This window comes from Chiloscyllium punctatum, chromosome 13, assembly GCF_047496795.1.
Source record: "Chiloscyllium punctatum isolate Juve2018m chromosome 13, sChiPun1.3, whole genome shotgun sequence".
In the NCBI taxonomy this organism is placed as follows: Eukaryota; Metazoa; Chordata; class Chondrichthyes; order Orectolobiformes; family Hemiscylliidae; genus Chiloscyllium; species Chiloscyllium punctatum.
Genome location: NC_092751.1, coordinates 80,005,841 through 80,030,266, shown reverse-complemented (window position 1 = coordinate 80,030,266; position 24,426 = coordinate 80,005,841). Strand labels below are relative to the sequence as shown.

General features: G+C 41.1%; 1 protein-coding gene across 1 annotated transcript in view; it reads left to right on the top strand.

The window, feature by feature from the left end:
* tm9sf3 (transmembrane 9 superfamily member 3) overlaps positions 1–24,426 on the top strand; it is a 148,134-nt gene that overhangs the window by 40,998 nt on the left and 82,710 nt on the right. The window contains exons 3-6 of the mRNA XM_072582943.1: positions 6,720–6,842; positions 9,370–9,530; positions 15,812–15,889; positions 17,898–18,029. Of these exons, the coding sequence (XP_072439044.1) occupies positions 6,720–6,842; positions 9,370–9,530; positions 15,812–15,889; positions 17,898–18,029 (494 nt within the window). The remainder of the gene's footprint in view (positions 1–6,719; positions 6,843–9,369; positions 9,531–15,811; positions 15,890–17,897; positions 18,030–24,426) is intronic.

Sequence of the window (24,426 nt, the reverse complement as noted above, 5' to 3'; positions counted from 1 at the left end):
AGAAAAGCTACAGATATAGTGATGCAACTGAGAGGTTTAAAAGAGATGCTTACTATGCTAAGAGACGTGTAAAAGGTCACTGAATTAATGTTTATGACATGAAGAGGGTGTGATTATATATTTAATCCTGATACTGGAATGTTCTAGGTGAGGCTGAAACCCGCGGAGGTTAGATTCGATTAGATTACCTGCGGTGTGGAAACAGGCCCTTCGGCCCAATAAGTCCACACCGACCCGCTAAAGCGCACACACCCACACCCACACCCATTTCCCCTACATTTGCCCTGCACCGAACAATGGGCAATTTAGCATGGCCAATTCACCTAACCTGCATATTTTTGGATTGTGGGAGGAAACTGGAGCACCTGGAGGAAACCCACGCAGACATGGGGAGAATGTACAAACTCCACAGTCGCCTGAGGTGGGAATTGAACCCGGGTCTCTGGCGCTGTGAGGCAGCAGTGCTAACCACTGTGCCACTGTGCTGCCCACTGAGGATTCATGAATAAGTTGTGGTTCTGTATCTCTCCTTGCCAAAGGGGTGGAGGAAATACCAGTAATAGAAGGCCTCATAACTGATGGAACTCTGAGTACAGTCACACCAATCAGGAGGAGGAATGGTTGACAATTTGTGTTTTCAGGGTACTGGCCTGTGACCAGGAACCCATTATCAGCTAAGTCTTTCACATTATTAATTCAGTGACCTTTTACACGTCTCTTAGCATAGTAAGCATCTCTTTTAAACCTCTCAGTTGCATCACTATATCTGTAGCTTTTCTGGTGTGGATTATTCAGCATTCTCAAATGTGTGTGAAGATTTGTCTTGGTGTAAAAATCTTCCTCCACTCTCCTAACCTTCTACTTCAACTTTACATCTACTTTCCCTAGTTATTCACCCCTCTACTAATGGAAAAAAGTGCCTTCCTATCCAACCTGTCCATGCTCCTCAATCTTATGCACTTTTATCAAGTCCCTCTCAGCCTTTGCTGCTCCAAGGGGAGCATCCTCAGATTATCTAACAGTTCCGTAGAACTCAAAACCTCTAGCTCAGACCTCATCCTGATAAATGTCCTCTGTACTCCCTCCAGTGTAATCACCTTCTTCTATAATGTGGTGACCAGATTTGCTCTCACTCTAGTTCTGGCCCAACCAGAGTTTTTCAGTTTCAGCATAAAATCCCTACTCTTGTATTCTATGCCTTAGCTAATAAAGGCAAATATCCCAGCTGCCTTGACCATCTTATCTACTTGCCCTGCTATTGTCAGGGATCTGTGGATATGCACCCTCAGGTCCCCTCCTGATCCTCAGTACTTTCCAAGGTTATAGCAGTAGTGTAAGCCTTTCTCTTGTTAGTTGTCTCAAGAGCATTATTTCACACTTCTCGAGTTGAATTCCATCTGTTCTTCTTCTGCCCTGCTGGCCATTCCATTGGATATCTTTCTATAACTATCCTTTTTAATATTTAATATTAATTTTTATTTAATTTGCAAACTTCTTGACTGTGTCCCCGCATTTAAATCTGAATCACCAATATGCACCACAAACAGGAAGGGGCATAGCCCAAAGTCCTGTGGAATGCCACTGGAAACGAACTACCTGTCAGAGAACTGTTCCTCTGCCATTGCCCTGTTTACTGCCCATCAGCCAATTTTAGATCCGTCATGAATATTTTGTGTCCTTTTTTGTATATTTTTCTTACAGCTCTAATTCTTGCTCACATTCTTTGACCTTGTATTTGCTGTTGCTTTGTGTTTGATATTGATTCCAGCCGTGATTGCATTCATTCAGTGATTCCTCCTTAGCGTTCCAGGGTTGTGTACTTGACTTGTAATCCACTTATTGAAAAGATTCCACTTTGACCTGCAAATTTACATCGTAACAGTTTCTTCCACCCTGCATCTGTTGCTTTATCAGTTCAAAATAACCACCTGAACATTGATTCCAAATGTCATAAAGAAACAGGATTTATGTGGTGTATTTAATTGCCTTCAAGATGATGCAAAACACTTTACACTGCTGCAGTATTTTTGAAATGTAGTCATGGTAGTAACGCAGGGACCAACTGAAACAGTAAATTAATGATTTAAGTAATTTTGTTTTTAATCCTATTGATTGTAGAATAAATATTTACCAGGATGCTGGAGATATCCCTCTGTTCACACTGAAAATAGTGCCATGAGATCCTTCTATCCACCTGAGAGAGCAGGTGTGGCTTCAGCATTCACTCAAAAGACTATGCGGGATTTCTAAGTACTGAAATGGAGTGTAATCCTAAACATTTTGAGATTAATTCTCCGGAGTGCTACTTGAAAGCTAAACCATCTTTTTTTTTTCAGAAGCAGGTTATTTTAAGGGGTAAGTGTGCAAGTTGAGTGTGTGGAGTGAATGAGTTGCTAATGAGTATAGAATGGCAGACTCTTAATTCTTGGCAGGTAAGCTGTTGTTTCCATTTGTGGAACAGTGGGAGTGTCACTAAACTAGTAATCCAGAGACCAGGCTACTACTATGGGGACAGAAGTTCAAATCCCACCATGGCAGCTGCTAAAATTTAATTTCAATCAATTAATTTGGAATATAAAGGGATGGTAGGGTGAAGGAACTTTGGATGACAAGAGGTATGTAACATCTAGTCAAGATTAAGAAGGAATATTAAGGTTGAGGATGTAAGGACCAGACAGGGCTCTAGAGGGTTACAAGGTAGCAAGGAAGGTCCTGAAGAATGGACTGAGGAGTGCTAGAAGGGGGCACAAAAAGCCTTGGCAGGTAGGATTAAGGAAAACCCCCAAGGTCTTCTACACTTATGTGAGGAACAACTGGATTGCCAGAGTGTGGGTAGGGCCAATCAGGGATAGTGGAGGGAACTTGTGCCTGAAGTCGGAGGAGGTGGGGAGGTCCTTAATGAATACTTTACTTAGTATTCACTAGTGAGAGGGATCTTGTCATTTGTGAGGACAGCGTGAAAAAGGCTGATATGCTTGAACAGGTTGATGTTGAGGATGTGCTGCAAAGTTTGAAAAAGCTGAGGATAGATAAGTCCCCTGGGCCAGACGGGATATACCCTAGGTTACGACAGGAAGCAAGGGAAGAGATTACTGCGGCTTTGGCAATGATCTTGGCATCCTCACTGTCTACTGGAGTAGTATCAGATGATTCGAGGATGGCAAATGTTCTTCCCTTGTTCAGGAAAGGGAATAGAGATTACAGACCTGGGAATTACAGGCCAGTCAGTCTTAATTCGGTGGTGTGCAAAGTATTGAAGAAGATTCTGAGAGACAGGATTTATGATTATTAGGAAAAGCATTGTTTGATTAGAGATAGTCAACATGGCTTTGTGAGGGCAGGTCATACCACACAAGCCTCATTGAATTCTTTGAGGATGTGACAGAATACATTGAAAGTAGACCAGTGGATGTGGTGTATTTGGATTTTAGCAAGGTGTTTGATAAAGTTCCCCATGTTAGGCTCATTCAGAAATTAAGAGCTGAAAATGTGTTGCTGGAAAAGCGCAGCATCCAAGGAGCAGGAGAATCGACATTTCGGGCATGAGCCCTTCTTCAGGAAGGGCTCTGATCTCCAGCATCTGCAGTTCTCATTCAGAAATTAAGGAGGCATGGGCCACAGGGAAATTTGGCTGTCTGGATACAGAATTGGCTGGCCTATAAAAGACAGAGGGTGGTACTAGATGGAAAGTATTCAGCCTGGAGCTCGGTGCCCAGTGCTGTTCTGCAGAGGTCTCTTCTGGGACCTCTGCTCTTTGTGACTTTTATAAATGACTTGGATGAGGAAGTGGAAGGGTGGGTTAGTAAGTTTGACAATGACACGAAGATTGGAATTGTGGATAGTTTGGAGGGTTGTTGGAGATTGCAAGGGGATATTGAAAGGATGCAGAGCTGGACTGAGAAGTGGCAAATGATTTCATTTTGGAAAATTGAATTTGAATGCAGGTTACAGGGTTAAAAGTAGGATTTGGGCAGTGTGGAGGAACAGAGAGATCTTTGGGTTCACATCCATAGATCCTTCAAAGTTGCCAACCAAATTGACAGAGTTGTTAAGAAGGCATATGGTGTGTTGGCTTTCATTAGCAGGAGGATTGAGTTTAAGAGCCATAAGGTTATGCTGCCACTCTATAGAGCCCTGGTTAGACCACACTTGGAATATTGTGTTCAGTTCTAGTCACCTCATTACAGGAAAGATGTGGGAGCTTTAGAGAGAGTACAGAGGAGATTTACCAAGATGCTGTTTGGACTGGAGGGCATGTCTTATGAAGAAAGGTTGAGGGAGCTAGGGCTTTTCTCATTGGAGTGAATAAGAATGAGAGGTGATTAGATAGAGCTGTACAAGATGATGAGAGACATAGATAAAGTGGATAGTCACAGACTTTTTCCCAGTGCAGAAATGGCTATCACGAGGGCGGATAATTTTAAGGTGACTGGAGGAAGTTTTTGGGGAGATGTCAGAGCTGCTGGCAGTGCATTCCATGCACCGACCACTCTGTGTAGAGTCAGATACATTTGGGACATTTAAGTGACTCTTAGATAGGCATGTATCTGACTCTACACAGAGTGGTATGAAATGAAGGGTATTTAGGTTAGTTTGATCTTAGAGTAGGATAAAAGGTCGGCATGGCATTGAGGGCCGAGGGGCCTGTATTGAGCTGTACTGCTTTATGTTCTATAATGGTAATCTTAATACTGGTGACCAAGGAACTCGTTACCAAGTCTGGCCGACATGTGATTCCAGACGCACAGCAATTTAGGTGTCTCTTAACTGCACTTTGAAATGTCTCTGTCAAATCACTCAGTTCAAGGACAACTAAGGATGAGCAACAAATCCTGACCTTTCCTGAAATGCCCATACACTATGAAGGCATAAAGAAAAATTGTTGCATCTTCCTAGTTACCTTGACAGATGGTAGAGCTGTGTCATCTTGAACTGCTGTAATTATTATAATGAGGTTCTGAGGTGATAGATGAATGATAATGAGGTAGATTAGTGGGACCTCCCCATACTAGCTGATCTGTGATGGAGGACTGAAAAAGTTTTCAAATGTAAAATGGAGTGTCTAGCAGTAGATTATGGTGAAAGTACATTTGGGATACCAAACTGTGAAACTGGAAGAGGAAGGCAGAGATCCCCAAATTCAAATTAATGGCAAATTTAAGGGGTATTAATTTTTTCATACCAAGCTAAATTGAATAGATGCAGTTCTAAATTCATGTTTTTTCAAAGCAAACTGCCAGTTTAGCATTACTTTCATGGAGTATATTTACAAACCTACTGGCATTATGCATTAAACTCTGAGCAAATTTGTAGAAGAATCTTCATCTTGGTGCTGCCAAACTGCCCCTTGACATACTGCTGAAGTCCCTACTGTCACTATCCTTGATCAGTGCAGAGAAGCCATTGATATATGCACATTGCTGTTTGAATTGGATTTAAAATTAATCAGATCAGCACTTCAACTGGAGAGTAGATAAGTGGCTTTCAAAAGAGGAAAGGCAATGGTGATCTTCAGGCAGTATTTGGGAGTGTAGGCGTTAATAGTTTTCGTGAGCTGCATCATAGGTTGCTGAAGGAAAGAACTTGGAAGATTCTAGCAAAAATCTGCCGATTCTTTCTCACTAGAATGGTGGCAGGAGGCTGGAGGGTTACATAAATTCAACCATTGCTCTAAAAGGGGAGAAGGATAAACGTCATAATTACAGATCAGTCAGTTTAACATAGGCGGCAAAAGTTTTAGAAACATTCCAAGCGATCATTAACACATTGCTAGGATTCCATTTCCTTTGGCTGCTGGTTGCTGAGACTGAATCCAGTAGTATTGATTTTCCTGATCAGTGTTGCTCAGGGCTTAAAACCATGTCCATACAAACACTAAAGCACCCTACTCTGTCCCAAAACATTCTTCTTCTCAGTGCTTTATTTGTGATTGCTGCAAATCTAAAGCAGTGTACAATCAATCCTGAATGAGTGAGTGCTAAAAGGCTGTTGCCCTTACATTGCAATTCCTTTCTGAGATCTTCTGGCTTTTATCCTATCCTAACTTTGAAGACTACCCTTTAATTCCATCATCTTGAAAATCTTATGGCTATCTTTCTTCGTATTCAATATTCCTGCCCAAGTCCAATCAACCCTAGTTGTTGAACAACATTGGTGTCATTACTGAAAGCTTTTGTATTTTTGTTCTGCTGTAGATGTTTATTTTGGAGCATAGAGTTTTATAAATGAAGGTTTTAATCTAAGATGGATGTGAAATTCAGGTGCCAGAAGTGAAAAAACAGCAGCACTGATCAATTGCAACCAGTTCTTGATCTTTAGAATCAAAATATTGCAGTGCTGGCAATCTGAAATACAAGAAGTAAATGCTGGAACAAATCAGATCATGCAGCATCTGTTGAGGGAGAAACAGTTAATGTTCATTTATGTGACCTTCCAAGTTCTGAGGAAAGAGATCATGGTCTCAGAGAGAGAGGTCAGGCTTTTAGGATTATGGTAAGTTTGTCTGATTCAATTTTGTGATCAATAAAACTTGTATTTGGAACCATGGAGAAACCTGTATATCCAGAATGTTTAAACTTACGAAAATGAAGCACTGCTATTATAAAGATGGTAGAGGTAAAAACAAATAAAGTGCGACAAGTACATAAAATCATCCAATTTAATATTTATATCCTGGTGTAATTGTGGTAGTATTTAATATTGCATTGTTTTCTATCTAGAGGATGTTATGCAGAGTACTTACTGTGAAATTGATCTGGACAAGCCAAAACGGGATGCTTTTGTTTATGCCATCAAGAACCACTATTGGTACCAGATGTACATTGATGACTTACCAATTTGGGGTAAGTGCTTATTGGAGTTGAGTTTAATAAATGATGATCACAAGGCAAGCTAAAGATTGATTTATTTTTCAGTTTTCCTCCCCCATTGTTCATGACTTGCCTTCGACTTCAACCCCACCTTCTATATTCATTTAATCTTGTATTTCTGGTTTGTTGTTCTTAACCCATCAATTACTGGAAAGAGACGGTTTTAAATTTTGTCCCATCCTTGTAGAATTTTTAACACTTCCATAGCATTAACTCTATTTTCTACATTATTCATATGAAATAAATAACCCATCTTTCAAGCCTATATTTTCTCATACTGGGGAGCTCTTGTGGATCCACGTTGTATTCTCTCAAGTCTTTCTCTATAATATGGAATTTGATCTCTAACTGAGGTGAGGTCATCTATAGATTTGAGTCTCATTTTTCATACCCTGAGTGATTTAAACCTAGATCTCAATTTTTTAATATAAATTTTATAATGTATTTAATATTCAATTAAACTGGGCCTCATAACCTGTTTTTCCACAGGATTAATCAAAGGGACCATTGTAACTAATGGTATTGTTATTCATTTCTCACACTTGAGTTCATCCCCCTATTCTAGTGATAATCCTTTAGCGATTCCTTTGATTTTTATGAAAAAAACATTATAGCAAGCAGAGTATTAACCATACTCTACCGTTCCCTGTTTGCAAAGCTCTGAATATAATGTCTAATATTACATGATACTAAAAGTGGATAGCACTTAAGAAACAATTCTGATTGTGCAATTATCAACAAACATCCACAATGTTCAGTAACAATTGTCACTCCTCCAATGTTGAAACATTCCATGTTCAAATGCAACTCAACCTCGACAATAACCAGGTTTGAGCTGAAAAGTGGTAAGTAACGTTCATGTCACAAGAATACTGGGCAATGACCGTGTTCAGTAAGATGCAATATAAACACGTGGATTGGGTGAATAGACAAGATCCTTGCCCTGGGGGATTCCAGAACTAGAGGGCATAGGTTTAAGGTGAGAGGAGAAAGATATAAAAGAGACCTAAGGGGCAGCTTTTTCCACACAGCGACTGGTACGTGTATGGAATGAGCTGCCAGGGGAAGTGGTGGAGACGAGTAGAAATGCACCATTTAAGACGCATCTGGATGGGTATATGAATAGGAAGGGTTTGGAGGGATGTGGGCCAGGTGCTGGCAGGTGGGACGAGATTGGGTTGGGATATTTGGTCGGCATGGACGAGTTGGGCCGAAGATTCTGTTTCAGTGCTGTACATCTCTATGACTCTGTCTCTATGGTATTCTTGGGAGCGTGTCTTAGTGAAGACGGTGAAAAGGTTTGACAATGTCACCTTTTTCTAGTAATACCTAACTATAACTTACCTTATCAACAAATTTTGACTCTATCCACTCAGCCTATATCCAGTAAATTACTCAATAAACACAGTGACTATAGATTTGAACATTGATGGACAGCATTTCCAACTATTCTGAAAATTTATCCCTGACATTTCACACCAGTTCTTAATTGTTGGCTCCCCTCTTTATAAATTGTCTATTTTGTAACTTTATCCAATAATCTCCATGTTTGTCAAAGATTTTTCTAAAGTCCAGGTATACTTCATCCTCTGCTTTTACCCCATTTATCGTGTTCATGTTACCTCTTCAAGGAATTGTGTAACATTCATGGAGCGTGTATGTATGGTATTTCAATTAATTAAAATTGATTTGTACGAGCTGACCCAGGATATGATGAGTGACAGTCAACCGAGAGAATGATCCACTCTCATTGGGAAAGGTCGTCTGTTGACAGTGCCTTTGCAGTTGTGTGGTAATTTCACTTGCTGACTCCTGACACATTATTAATAATCAGAAATCTCAAATATTCGGACCTAGCGTCTCCTCTTTCTCAACATTTCAGTGATTGAAGGACAATGATTTTGTGAGCGCCATTTTGCTCAAAATAAAGAATGCAATTAATTGATTTATGTTAGCTTTATCTTTCCTTGATTAAGACACTTTTTGTTTGTGAACATAAGATTAATTAGAAATGTTAACATTGGAGTGCAGAAGAATTATGGGATAAGTGCACCATTTTTCTACAATCTATTAGTGTTGCTGCAGTTGGGTTCACGCATGTGCATTTTTAGACAATGAGTATTGACGAGCTTTTAATTCATAGTTAAGTGCAGCCTGATGTTCACTTATCATCCACTTTTACTGCTGACGAGCAAGTAGGGGTGGAACTTTGGCTGAATTTTGTTTGCTTTTTCTAACCATTGCCCATTGTAATTATACCATTTCTGGTTATTCAACTGCTGTTTGCACTCAGATCAGTTACTGCAACATACACTGCTGGACTTTGTATTTACTGGTCTGAAGATTTACTGTTGTTATTGGAGGTCCCCTTACTCATTTGATATTATGCATTATTTACACTTTAGAAAGCACTATTAGGCGTTCAAGAAATTTCAAATTCTCCAGAGAAGAAAGTGCTTGTTTTTAACTTATATAATACAATTTTTTTTGTTGCATGCAGGAATCGTAGGGGAAGCCGATGAAAATGGAGAGGATCATTTCCTCTGGACATACAAAAAACTTGAGATTGGCTACAATGGCAATCGTATCGTGGATGTGAACTTGACCAGTGAGGGAAAGGTCAAGCTGGTACCAAACACAAAAATCGCAATGTCATATTCTGTAAGTATTGTTTATTGTAAGAAAATTATTTTCACAATTACAACTAGAAAATGCTGAGAATACAGTGAACTCAGAAAGCATGTCAACACTTTAGGTGGAAATCATTGGTTAACTCTGATCATTCATGTTATGTTTTTTTGATTGTGGATTTCCAGAATGCAATTTCTCTTTTTTTTTTGTTTTTTCAGAGTGAAATAAAACACAATGCTTTATTTTGTAGTTTGATTTTTACAGAAGTTAATCATGGTACTCTGAAATAAAAACAGGTGGCTAAATCATTCAAAGAATATGCCAGCATTGTCTTGTGTATGAGTTATCTATTAGTATCCCATTTTATCACTGCTTTTAATCATTTTTAATAACCCTCTTATTCCATTAACATCTTAATCTCCCTTAACCTTTATTGTTATTGCTTCAATCGTAGTCAAATCTGAGAAATTCACATTCTAAGGACTTTTTAAAAAATCATCTTAAAGGCATTGGGTAGTTGCAGTGTTCTTATAAACTCTCAGATGAAAGCCATCTGGTTCTGAGAATTTGCCAGTGTTCAGAACTGGTATTTTATGTTCTACTGTTGATATGCTTGCATTAATTTTGCTAGTTCTCTTTCACTGGTTCCTTATTAATTTCCTTGATGACAACATGCTGCTGTCCTCTTCCCCACATGTAAGTGCTTTATTTTACATGTATGTCACCTCGTTTTCATTTGATTAGGTTCCCTACAGTATAGAAACAGGCCCTTCGGCCCAACAAATCCACACTGACCCTCCGAAGACCAACTCTGCCTCCCCACCCCGTATTTATCCCTGACTAATGCACACTATGAGCAATTTAGCATGGCCAATCTAACCTGCAGAGATTTGGATTGTGGGAGGAAATGCCGACATGGGGAGAATGTGGCAACTGCCTGAGGTGGGAATCAAACCTGGGTCCCTGGCACTGAGAGGCAGCAGTGCTAACCGCTGAGCCACCGTGCCACTCTATAATTTGGAAGATCATCATTCACAGTTTTAAACTGTCCACATTGCTCTTAATAAATTTGTCCCTGCAAACTGATGTTCACAACTCTTTTAGAGCACAAAATACATGTAGTCAGTAGGCAAATTGGCTCCCAAAAAGTACCAAAATGCCCAGAGTAAGCTACAATGTGTGCACATGGGAAGATAAGTCACCTTCCTAAAGGAAGAGTAGGCGGAATGTGTGGGGAGGTTCTTCTCCATCACAGGCTGGTTCTCTTCTGTGCTTGCTGATAAATTGCTCTTGCCAAAACAGCGACAGTGAGGTAATCACCAGGGAACTGGAGTCATCTCCTGGTCCCAAAGTCTTGTATTTACTCCCCAGATCTCTGCATGCCTCTACCACTGTTTCCTTCTTCAAGATGAATTTTAACACATCATTGGGCCAGTATTTATTGCCCATCCTTAGTTGCCCCTGAGGAGACGGTGATGTACTGCTACCTTGAATTGCTGCAGTCAACTTTGTGCAGGTACACCATTCGGGAAGGAGTTCCAGGATTTTGATCCAACAACAGTGTATTTCCATGCCTAAATAGTGAGTGCAAAGGTGGGGGAGCTTGCCCTTGTTCTTCTAGATGGTAGTGGCGTTAGGTTTGGACGGTGCGATCCAAGATAACTTGTTGACTTTCTGTAATACATCTTACGAATGTCATTCACTGCTACTGAGCGTTGTAGTTGAGGGTGTTCATGTTTGAGGGTAGTCTGCCAATCAAGTGGCAGCTGCTTTGTCCCTGGTGTTGTCAACCTAAAGTGTTTCTTGGAGTTGCAGTCTTCAAGAAAACTGGGGAGTATCCTATCACATTCTTGGCATGCGCTTTTAGGTGGTGGACTGGCTTTGGGAATTAAGGTGAGGAGTTGCTGCAGGATTCAGAGCTTATGACATGCTCCTGTTGCTACGGTTTTTATAAGGCTAGTCCAGTTGAGTTTCTGGTCTGTGGTAACCCCCAGGATGTTGACAGTTGGGAATTCAGTGGTATTGCTGTTGAATGTCGAGGCACAATGGTTAGATTGTCTCTTAATGGAGATGGTCATTACATATGTGTGGCCTGATGCATCTTGTCACTTCTCAGCCCAAATGTGCACATTGTCTAGGTCTTGCTGAATTGGACATGTTTCAGCATCTGTGGAATTAGCAATGGTGCTGAACATTGCATTGGTTTCAGTAATCATCCTACCTGGTCATAGAGTCATAGAGATGTACAGCGTGGAAACAGACCACTTGGCCCGACTCGTCCATGCCGACCAGATATCCCAACCTAATCTTGTCCCATTTGCCAGCACTTGGCCCATATCCCTCTAAACCATTCCATTTATATATCTATCCAGGTGCCTTATAAATGTTGTAATTGTACCAGTGTCCATCACTTCCTCTGGCAGCTCTTTCCATACACGTACCACCCTCTGTGTGAAAAGGTTGCCCCTGAAGTCCTTTTTATATCTTTCCCCTCTCACCCTAAACCTATGCCCTCTAGTTTTTCCCCCACTCCAGGGAAAAGACTTTGTCTATTTATCCTATCTATGCCCCTCATGATTTTATAAACCTCGGGAAGCTGAGTGGTTACCTTACAACGCTTCAGGGAAAACAGCCCCAGCCTATTCAGCCTCTCCCCATAGCTCAAATCCTCCTATCATGGCAACATCCTTGTAAATCTTTTCTGAACCCTTTCAAGTTTCACAACATCATTCCGATAGGAAGGAGACCAGAATTTTCCTGTAAAGCTACAACATGACCTCTGAACTCCTATACTCAATACTCTGACCAATAAAGGAAAGCAGACCAAATGCTGCCTTCACTATCCTACCAACCTGCGCCTCTACATTGAAGGAGCTATGAACGTGCAGACCAAGGTGTCTCTGTTCAGCAAAAACACCCCCTAGGACCTTACCATTAAGTATACAAGTCCTGCTGAGACTTTCTTTTCCAGAATGCAGCACCCAACATTTATCTAACTTAAACTCCATTTGCCAGTCCTCAGCCCATTGGCTCATCTGATCAAGATCCTGTTGTACTCTGAGCTAGCCTTCGCTATCCACTATACCTCCAATTTTGGTGTGATTAGATTAGACTAGAGTCCCTACAGTGTGGAAACAGGCCCTTCAGCCTAACCAGTCCACACTAACCCTCCGAAGAGTAAGCCACCCAGATCCATTTCCCTCTGACTAATGCACCTAACACCATGGGTAATTTAGCATGGCCAATTCACCTGACCTGCACATCTTTGGACTGTGGGAGGAAACTGGAGCACCCAGAGGAAACCCAGACAGACACAGGGAGAATGTGCAAACTCCACAGAGACAGTCGCCAAAGGCTGGAATCGAACCTGGGACCCTGGTGCTGTGAGGCAGCAGTGCTAACCACTGAGCCACCGTGCTGCCCCATTATCTGCAAACTTCCTAACTATATCTCCTATGTTCGTATCCAAATCATTTATATAAATGACGAAAAGTAGTGGACCCGGCACAGATACTTGTGGCACTCCACTAGTCGCAGGCCTCTAGCCTGAAAGGCAACCCTCCACACCACCTTCTGTCTTCTACCTTTGAGCTAGTTCTTTATCCAAATGGCTAGCTCTCCCTGGATTCCATGAGATCTAACCTTCCTAATCGGTCTACCTTGGGGAACCTTGTTAAACACCTTACTGAAGTCCATAGAGGTCACGTCTACCGCTCTGACCTCATGATTCCTCTTTGTTGCTTCTGACATTGTTTTGATAGGAAGGTCATTGATGAAGCAGTTGAAAATGATTGATTGGATCTTGTTATACAGCTTCACCAGGTTAATGCTAAGGTTGCTGCTCCTGCACTCTTCAGTGAAGCATAGTTGATCCTGTGACTTGATGGTGATGGTAATGTTAGTGTGAGTGTTATGCTGTGCCATGAGATTGCAGATTGTTTTAGAGTACAATACTGCTACTGATTAGATTAGATTACATTCCATATAGTATGGAATCAGGCCCTTTGGCCCAACAACTCCACACTGACCCTCTGAAGAGTAACCCACCCAGGCCCATTTCCCTCTTTCTTATGTACCTAACACTATGGGCAATTTAGTTTGGTCAGTTCTCCTGACCTGCACAGCTTTGGACTGTGGGAGGAAACCAGAGCACCCGGAGAAAACCCACGCAGACACTAGCCCGAGGCTGGAATCGAACCTGGGTCCCTGGTGCTGTGAGTTAGCAGTGCTAACCACTGAGCCACCCGTGCCACCACGATGGCCCACATTGCCTAGTGGATGTCCAGTATTAAGTTGCTAGAACTGTTTTGAAGTCTAATCCATTCAGCACAGTGATAGCCCCACAAAATACATATGAAAGTATCCTCCATGTGAAGACAAGACTTTGTCCCCATAAGGACTGTGTGGCAGTCACCCTTACTGATATTATAACGAACAGATGCGATTGGGAGAACGCAGATTGTAGAGGATGAGGTAAAGTATATTTTTCTCTCACCACCTCCCGTAAACCCAGTCTAGCAGCTGTGTCCTTTAGTATTAGACCAGCTTGATCATTAGTGCTGCCGTTAAGCCACTATTGCTAATAGACATTGAAATGCACCATCCAGTGTGTATCTGCAATAGTGTTGCCTGCTAATGCATTCTTCGTTCGTTGTTCTATCCATTCATCAGCTGAGGGGGCAAGTGGAAGCATGATAATCAGCAGGTATTTCATTGCCCATGTTTGACCTGATGCCATGAGAATTGATGGAGTCTGGAATCAATGTTGAGGACTCCCAGAGACTGAATGTATACCACCCTACTGCCACCTCTGCTTGATCTGTCCTACTGATTGGACAGGAAATAGTTAACTTTTTATGTTAGTTCCACTGAGTGGAACTAGAGTGGGTGTCATGAAGCAAACTATTACAGGAATTTTAGAGAATGATTTCCTCATGCGTTTTCACTGACATTTTATACTTCAATGGCACTAATTTATGTGAACTGCCATTGATAGACTTAATGTGTTTGGCCACTGAATAAATTACCTTTACCCAAGGGGATTGCAGTTCAGAATCACAGAATCATGCAGTATAGAAAAGGTCCTTTGGCCCATCAAGTCTACTGCCAAAAGTACACTAAATCTATATTTGTCCCACTTTCCAGCATGAGGTCTGTAGCTTTGAATGTTGTGACAGTTCAGGTGCTTTTTTTTAAAGGTTGTGAGGTTACCTGTCTCATCTACCCTTCCAGGCAGAGCATTCCAAACCACCACCACTTCTGGGTGAAAAACAAATTCCTCAAATCTCCTTTAAACCACCTGCCTTTCACTTTAAACGTTTGCCCCCTTGTTATTGACCAATCAACCCAAGTAGGGGGGCTACTACTTTATATCCACCCTGTCCATGCCACTCATAATCATATGTACCTCTATCAGATTGCCCCTCAACCTTCTCTGCTCTGGAGAAGACAAGCCAAGCTTATCCAGTCTTTCTTCATAACTAAGATGCTTTGTCCCAGGCAATGTCATGGTGATTCTCCTCTGTACCCATTCAAGTACAATCAGATTGTTCTTATGTGGTAACCAGAACTGTGCATATGACCCAACCAAAGACCTGTATAGCTCCAAAATAACCTGTGTTTTTATGATCTACATCTCAGTAGATAAAGGCACGTGTCCATATGGCACTTTAATTATCCTATTAACCTCCTCTGCCACCTTCAGAGATCTGTGGCCATGCACCCCAGGATCCTCCCATTTTGAAATCTTGAAACAATTATGGCTAAGTAGCAAGGCTGTGGTTGGTGGTGACGGTGATCTGTTGCTCACTGGAACTCCCCACACACTCGAATCGCTGGTTTACCCATTATTAGATGATTGTGTTGCTCTGATTGAAAGATTTGGATTTCAAGAGTTGCATGGATAGCTGTAAAGATTAAGAAGGTTGTATACTTTGCCCCAATAACCCTAAGTGTTCTAATAGATTTTTGGCTAAAATTCCTAGCTGCATTCAGTCTAAATCTGCCAATTGACCAAGCGAGCATGTCACTCCAGGGGAAAAAATGTCATGAAGTTATCTTTTGACAATGCAGCAGCATTTAAAATGTTATAAAACTATTCCATTTAAGATTTATATGTACATGCAATTTTGGTTAGTCCATATTGTAAAACCTCATGACCAGATAAATCAAGTTATACAGTCATGCTCAAACAAAAGCTTCTCTCCTTTCTCATAATATTTCTGCCAGTTGAACCTTGTGTGCCACAGTGTATTGTTTGCAAGTCAATTGCTCTTTTCTGTTTTCCTTAATTTATCTTTTCTGCTTTTTAGATGAAATGGAAGAAATCAGACGTGAAGTTTGAGGATCGATTTGATAAATATCTTGACCCATCCTTCTTCCAGCACAGAGTATGTTGCATTTTTAAAATTACTATATTCTAACCTTCTATGGATTATAATTTAAATCTGATGATATGACGTGTTGTGCTGTATCATGCTTTTAACCAACAGAATGACTAGACTGTTAAGAGTTGTCGAGGAGAAAGTGAGGACTGCAGATGCTGGAGATCAGAGCTGAAAATGTGTTGCTGGAAAAGCGCAGCAGGTCAGGCAGCATCCAAGGAGCAGGAGAATCGACATTTCGGGCATAAGCCCTTTTTCAGGAAGGGCTCATTCCTGAAGAAGGGCTTATGCCTGAAACATCGATTCTCCTGCTCCTTGGATGCTGCCTGACCTGCGCTTTTCGAGCAACACATTTTCAGCTCTGTTAAGAGTTGTCGTTGACTTTCTGCACATGGCCTTAGTATAAGTCTTAATGATCATCCACCTTTCACAGCATTGTTTGCAATGAGCTCGAGGCTGTGGTTGAAGGAATTTTACTGTGGCATAGCACTCTTCACGTCCCCAGAACATCGCAAATTACTCGGCAGGCAATGATTTGTTTTTTGTCGTGTTGGAAATACAACAACCAATTTTTACGCCGCAAGTTTCCACAAACATCAATGTAAAAGTTAGCAATTGTCAACTTGTGGCACTTGAGGGATAAAAATTGGGCTGGACACTCATCTACCCTTTTACAAAGTAGTGCAAGGGATCTTTTAGGTTCATCTGAGGAAGTAGACAATGCCTCAGCTTAGTCACTCATTTTTGAGACAGCATCTTGAACGGGTGCATCCTGCCTGTACAGCAGTCGAATGTCCGTTTCGATTTCTTTTGTTTTTTGAACAAATCTAAGACACAAGACTCAGCAACAGTGTGACTGAGGTGAGAGTGCTGCTAACTGTGAACCACAGCTGACACAATTATGCAATGTGGGACCAGTGGATTATAGCTTGGTTGACAAAATTTATTCTGCTGGGACATTATAATGCAGGCATAATTTTTTGTTGTTCACAACTTTGAATGTACTTTTACTCTTCTGTGGGGTTTCTCGCAGTTAACTGAAGAGATATGTTTGGCAGCGAAAGATAGAATCACTAAACAGATACTTAATAAAAAATAAAACGTATTTTGAGTGTTGACATATGTTAGAAGCACTATGGGCCTTCTTTTTTTTCCCATCTAATGCCCAGGAAGCTATAAACAGTGTGAGACTGGAAAAAAATTGCATTACAAGATAACTGAGAACTAATGTACCAATTTTAAAGTTTATGCTGGACAATAAATGTTATTACATATTCAAGTATCTTGTATTTCCTCTGATACTTGGTAAACATTTGTCTAATTGCCACAGTGCACTATGAATCATGTCATTGGTTCATATTTATGTAAATAAAGTAAACTTATTTAATAGCTAGGTTAGCTCAAATTTCTGGTGTTAATTGTAAGTCAGCAAAATACTGTGTAACAATTTTTGTTAGTCTTCTAATGTCTTTGTTAATGTTTCCATTTTCCTCTCCTGAAGCTGTTGACTTCCAGCCAGATTGACTGAAGGTTGATTGTCCTCATCTCTTGTGTGTCCAATGTTTGGATATTTCCATGGTTTTTAATAATGATAGTTGTCACTGCTGTGCCTACCCCAGAATAATCTATGTCCAGGAGCACATTTTCTAGGAGAAGCCTTTGGAATTTATTTTTCTGCGCAGGTGGTGCCACAGGTGATTTGACTTTGCGGAGTTGAACTTCACACAGGCTAAAAGTTTAATTTGGAATCGTTGGTCAATTGTTTAGCCTGGCAGCTCCAAGCCACTGTAACGAGTGATTCTATAAATGTTTACCTTATTGAACAGTGTTTTGAGTTGTAAAATTCAACTTTGCAACATTAACTCTTCTATGGAGTTCCTCTGTTAGTTGAAGAGTACATTGAAGCTGGGAGTAACAGACTTGAATCACTAAACAAGCATTTAGATTCTATCAGTTTTGTAAAGTGAAATTAACATTGCAAGTTCGTAAGATGTCACCTTTCTTGTGCTGACAGATTCACTGGTTTTCTATCTTCAATTCTTTCATGATGGTTATTTTCCTGGTTGGATTGGTCTCCATGATTTTAATGCGCACGCTACGAAAAGATTACGCTAGGTATAGTAAGGAAGAAGAAATGGATGACATGGTAAGGACTTTCAATGATGGTCATTTTGACAGTTATCTTTCACACTGATGATTGATCTGATCTCTTCGGATATGGGAATAGCTTGAGGCTTGAAAGAATTGTGAAGCAGTTCTGCCTTGTATTGTTCTGATAATTCCTTTAGGCACCACATGATAACCAAATTTTTAAAAAAACATCTGCACGGTTTCTGCCTGTGTGGTTTCGTGTTATGAGGTTTGTCCTCATAAGCGATCTGCATTTTGCTGGTCACTGGGAGTCTTTGCATCTTGGAAAATCAAATGTTATGCCTCATGATGATGATTTAGTAACTTTTCAAATGGACTGGGAGTTACTCCTTTCTGCAAACTCTTTGTTGAAATGAATAATCCAAATCTTCCCAGTTGGACTGAGAATTTTTGTGTGCCCTCGCTGTTCATGCTGAGAGCAGAAGATGTTTATTAAAACAGTTATTTGAACAACAATTTGTCATAAGTCCACAAACTTTCATTTTGTACTTGAAAATAGAACATATTTTGTTTTGCCAAAGCACTTATTGTTTTTAAAACAATCAGTAGTTTAATACTAATGTTTAGTTGTGATGTTGTAATAACTGAAGAGATGCTACAGCAGATATAAATTTGACTGTAGTTTCTGTAGGTTTCATATGGTACTGATCATTTTACTCAGTAAGGTTAATTAAAAGCCTTTCAAAGAGCCCACAAATCAATAGAGAAGAATAATGAAAAGACGAAAATTATTAAGGAAGCCAAAAATAGGTTATGTCAAAAGCATTTTTAGCATTGATTAGGTGTGCACACTAGTCATAGAGATGTATAGCATGGAAACAGACCTTTCGGTCCAACCCGTCCATGCCGACCAGATATCCCAACCCAATCTAGTCCCACCTGCCACCACCCAGCCCATATCCTTCCAAGCCCATCCTATTCATATACCCGTCCAAATGCCTCTTAAATGTTGCAATTCTACCAGCCTCCACCACTTCCTCTGACAGCTCATTCCATACATGTACCACCCTGTGTGAAAAGTTTGCCCCTTAGGTCTCTTTTATATCTTTCCCAACTCGCCCTAAACCTATGCTCTCTAGTTCTGGGCTCCCTGACCCCCGGGAAAAGAATTTGCCTATTTACCCTATCCATGCCCCCTCATAATTTTGTAAATCTTTATAAGGTCACCCCTCAGCCTCCGACGCTCCAGGGAAAACAGCCCCAGCCTGTTCAGCCTCTCCCTATAGCTCAAATCCTCCAACCCTGGCAACATCCTTGTAAATCTTTTCTGAACCCTTTCAAGTTTCACAACATCTTTCTAATAGGAAGGAGACCAGAATTGCATGCAACATTCCAACAGTGGCCTAACCAATGTCTTGTACAGCCACAACATGACCTTCCAACTTCCTGTATTTAATACTCTGACCAGTAAATGTAGTGGACTTGTTATTGAACTGGAAATCCAGGGATCTTGATGAATAAATATCGACACGATAGGAACTGAATTTAAATGCATTAGCTACTTTTATTCTTGCTTGGATATCAGTATTGCTGGCAAGACAAGTATTTGTTATCCATCCTTAATTGCCTTTGAGCTGAGTGATTTACTCGACCATATCAGAGGGTGTTTGAGTCCTCCACATTGCTGAGGGTCTGATCAACTGAGTTAAAGGATATTAATGAGTCAGATGGGTCTCTACGACAATCAGTGCTGGTTCTATGGGCACCATTACTGAATGTGGTTTCCAATTTCAGTTTTTTTTCCTGAATGCAAGTTCAATTCTTTACCAATTCATAGAATCCCAACAGTGTGGGTGTCGGCCATTCGACCCATCAAATTCACACTGACCCTCTAAAGAACATGCCATCCAGACCCTGTCCCTGTAACCCTGCATTTCCCATGGGTAATCCACCTAGCCTGTATATCCCAGGGGACTATGGACAATTTATCAGTGCTAATCCACTTAACCTGAACATCCTTGTTGAACCCAAATGTTTGACTAGGATTCTGAAATACTTGAAAACCATGAGATTATTACCTGGTTATGTTTCCTGTTTTCAAAATTCTGGAATTAAACAGCTGGTTTTGTGAGAGTGGCTGTGACATTTCTACATTATTGTAAAACCTATCTGATTCACTAATGTTCCTTAGGTTAGGAAATTTGCATTCTTACCCTTGTGTGATCTATCTGCTATTACAGGCTGTTGACTTGAACTATCCTCTGAAGTACAGTAGTCTAATAAACCTCCAGTTATGTCAAAGAACTACAGGAAAGTCTGATATGAATAAAACTATAATGACCCTCTTGTATTTGATCCCAGTACACCCAACCCAACAACACTGTGTAGTTCCCCTGATTAAGGTCAGTAGACTTGTCATCCCAGAGGGTAGTTGAATAGCAATCTGATATTGTCATGGTCTCCGAATCGCACCTTTCCTGCCAGTGTCCCACACTCTTCACTCACCATTAATGCATATGTCTTGTTCATTGGAGACCGAAGCATGAGGGTTGACAACGCAATGATAGTCAGAAGCGAATAAAGCCTTAGTGTTATACAGCATGGAAACCAATTTTTAGGTCCAATTTATCTGCGCCAATCTCGACTGATCTAGATTCATTTGTTAGCATTTCACCAATATCCCTCTAAACCCTTCCTATTCGTGTACCCGTCCAGATGCTCATTTATTGTTGTTATGTACCAGGCCAGACCCCCTCAAAACATTTCAACAAAGTAGCACAGATCCTAACTTTGTTTTATGCAGGTGTTACACATATTCTGGTGGATGGAGCTGGTCAAACCACTTGTTTTTAAATAAAAGTTTATTTACTGGATTACCAAATGAAACACAAAGAGAACAGAATACAGAATAACAACCTATCCAGAAACTCAACAGACTTAATGATGCTCTTCTAAATACTTACAACAATCCCATAAACACCACTTGGTGCTAAAGGTAAAAATTAAACACATGGTCTTACAGGAGAGATGTCAGAGAGAGAGGAGGGTCAGCACTGACCTGTTTCTTTGGGTCCAGCAGCTTTAAAACTGCCTGACTGCTTTCAGTGAGTAGCCAGAATGCCTAAAAACAAAACCAAATCAGAGAAAAGCTGAGTTGGGAGAACTGGCCACTCCCCGTTCATTGTGCAAGTGAGTTTTTAAAACTTTAAAGCCTGGGGCAGTATCTGTTAGCGACAATCAAATTTGCCCTAAAACCCTTCAAACAGACTTTTCAAAGACTGTGTCTTTTCTGACCTCTCTGAAGAAAAAAATGCCAAGGATGCCTTATTAAAGTAGCAGTTTCATCACAATATGTTCTAATTATATCTGCCTCCACCTCTGGGCAACTTGTTCCATACGCAGACACCATCTTCTGCGTGAAAAAGTTGCCCCTCAGGTCCCTTTTAAATCTTTCCTCTCTCACCATAAACCTCTGCCTTCCAGTTTTAGACTCTTGTACCCTGGGTAAAAGACCTTGACTATCATGCCCCTCCTCATTCTTAGTCTCTGACACTTCAGAGAAACAAGTCCCACCCTATTCAGCCCCTTTCTATCGCTCAAACCCTCCATTCCTAGCAATATCCTTGTAAAGCTTTTCTGAATCCTTTCATGTTTCATAGAAACCATAGAATACTTACTGTGGAAGCAAGCCATTTGACCTGTTGAGTCCAAATCAACCCTCAGAAGAGCATCCCACCTCCCTACCTAGTCCCTGTAACCTTGCATTTCTCATGGCTAGTCCACCCATCCCTGGATGCTATTGGCAATTGAACATGGCCAGTCCACCTCAGCTGCACATCTTTGGAACTGGGCGGGGGGGGGGAGGGGGGAGTATCTCACGTAGACACAGGAAGAATTGTGCAAACTTGATGCAGGTGGTCGCCCAATGGTGGAATCGAACAGAGGTCCCTGGCACTGAGAAGCAGCGGTATTAATCACTGAGCCATCGTGCTGCCCTCGTCTTTCTTATAGCAGGGAGACCAGAATTGTGGACGTTCCTTCTCTGGGTTAATTTGGATAACTTTCTACTTCACTGCACGCATCCACTCTTCACTTCTACCCAACCGACTGCAATCCTAAACAGCCTGCCAGAGAGAGAGAGAGAGCGTGTGCTCTGAGGAATTCCCAACAGTGCTGTGGTTGTGGGTATGTTCACCGAACTAGGAAGTTGACTTGCAAACGTTTCATCCCTTGTCTAGGTAACATCTTCAGTGCTTTCGAGCCTCCTGTGAAGTGCTGCTGGACTCTCTTCTGGAATTTATTTGTATCCATTCCTCCTGCTTCAGTTTGTCGGTTCCAGTAGTTCGTTGTACTGGCCAGTATATTGGGTCTAGGTCTATGTGTTTGATTGATGAGTGCCATGCTTCTAAAATTCTCTGGCTTTGCTCTGTTTAGCTTGTTCTATTATTGTTGTGATGTCCCATTTGAATTTATGGTCTTTGTCACCTATTTGTATAACTACTAGGGACAGCTGGTCATGGTGTTTAGTCACTAGGTGGTGTTCGTGGATGCAGATGGCTAGTTCTCTGCCAGTTTATCTTATGTGGCGTTTTGTACAGTTTTGCATGGAATCTTGTAAATTAGGTTAGTCTTGTATGTGATAGGTATAGGGTCTTTTGTTTTGGTGGGCTGTTATCTGAGCATGGCTGTTGGTTTATGTGCTTTCATGAATCAGTAGTTGAAGTCGAGCTGTTCTGAGACATTTTTGATATCAGGTAGTGTGGCTAGTGTGTTGGGTCATGGCAGGTCCTTGTCGCGCTGTTTGTCTGCTCGTACCTGCAGATGAAGTTATGGGAGTATCCACAACCCACATACCCACAATCACTGCAACGAGCACTCGAGCTACAAATCTTTATGCAAACTTTGAGTTCTAACATAGACATCAGATCTCATATATCACATCGCGCATAAGCAAGGAAATCTGCTTGCCACCTACCACCTCTTCCTTAGTTAATAACTCAGCACTCTTGCATGTGAACACTAGCTAGAAGTACTACTGAGAATAGCAAGAGCAAGAATGTTGGGATGCTTCAATGCAGATCATCAAGGGTAGTTTAGTAGCACTTTATGACCATGCTGGCCAGGTCCTAAATGGCATATCTACCAAATTGAGCCTGTCACCAGTTGGTGAGAAAACTGACGTGTGGGGAAAACCCACTTAGTTTTGCCCTTAACAGTTTACCTATAGTAGAAGCATCTTGTCTATCACAGTGCCAGTGAGTGACCACCAATCAATAGTTGTGAAGATGTAGTCTCATCTTTGGCAAACTGCTCAGCTACATCACATAAACAAAATTAGAGATAAATCCAAATCAACCAATGTCCCAAAATCTGATGCTAGTCTTGGAAAGAGAGCTTAATGAAATGGGTCAACGGGCTCAAAAATGGCATTGGAGATAAATGCGAGGTATGCATTTTAGTACAACAAACGAGTAAAGATTATACAACTAAGGGTACAGTGTTGAGTAGTGTTGTAGAACAGAGGAATCTAAGGGTTCAGGTACATAATTCTTTGAAGTTTGCATCACATATAAGCAGGGTAGTTAAAAAGATGTTTGGCACGCTTGCCTTCATTGCTCAGACCTTTGAGTGTCGAAGTTGGGAAGTCATGTTGAGGTTGTACAAGATAGTGGTGAGGCCTCTTCTGGAATACTGTATCCAGTTATAAGAAGGAATTGTTTATCTGGAGAGGATTCGGAAGAGAGTTACCAGGATGTTGCCAGGTATAGAAGGTCTGAGTTATAATGGAAGGCTGGAGAAACTGGGATTTTTTTTCACTAGAGTGTAGGAAGTTGAGATGCAACCTTACAGACATTTATAAAATGATGAGGGATATGGATAGAGTTGGTGGCAGTTATATTTTTGCGAGGATGGGGGTATTTCAAGACGAGGGGACACAATTTTAAGGTGAGGTGAGAAAGATTTAAAAACATAAAGGGAATTTCTTTTAACACTGAGTGGTTCATGTAAGGAGTGAACTTCCTGAGGAAGTGGTGGATTTGGGTGAGGATGTGAATATGGAAGGTTTGGAGGGATACAGGTCAGGAGCTGGCAGGTAGGACTAGTTTAATTTGGGATTATGGTTGGCATGTATTAGTTGGACCGAAGGGTCTGTTCCCATACTACATGACTGAGTGCTTGACTCCAGACCTTAAAGCCTGTCTACTAGCTGCAGAGTCTGGTGGAATATCTCCATCTAGATGGATATATGTCACTCCAAAAGCAGCATTCAAATGCCATCTGGGACAACGCATTCTGCCTGATTATAACCTCATCCATCACATTCAGTGCACTGATTACCATCTATACGATGCATGAGACAGACTCAGCAAGATGGCAGCGATTCTGTAGAACTGCTGTTGACAGTTCTGCCTAACAGCCAAGGCTTACTGGTGATTTTTGCCATCCCTGGC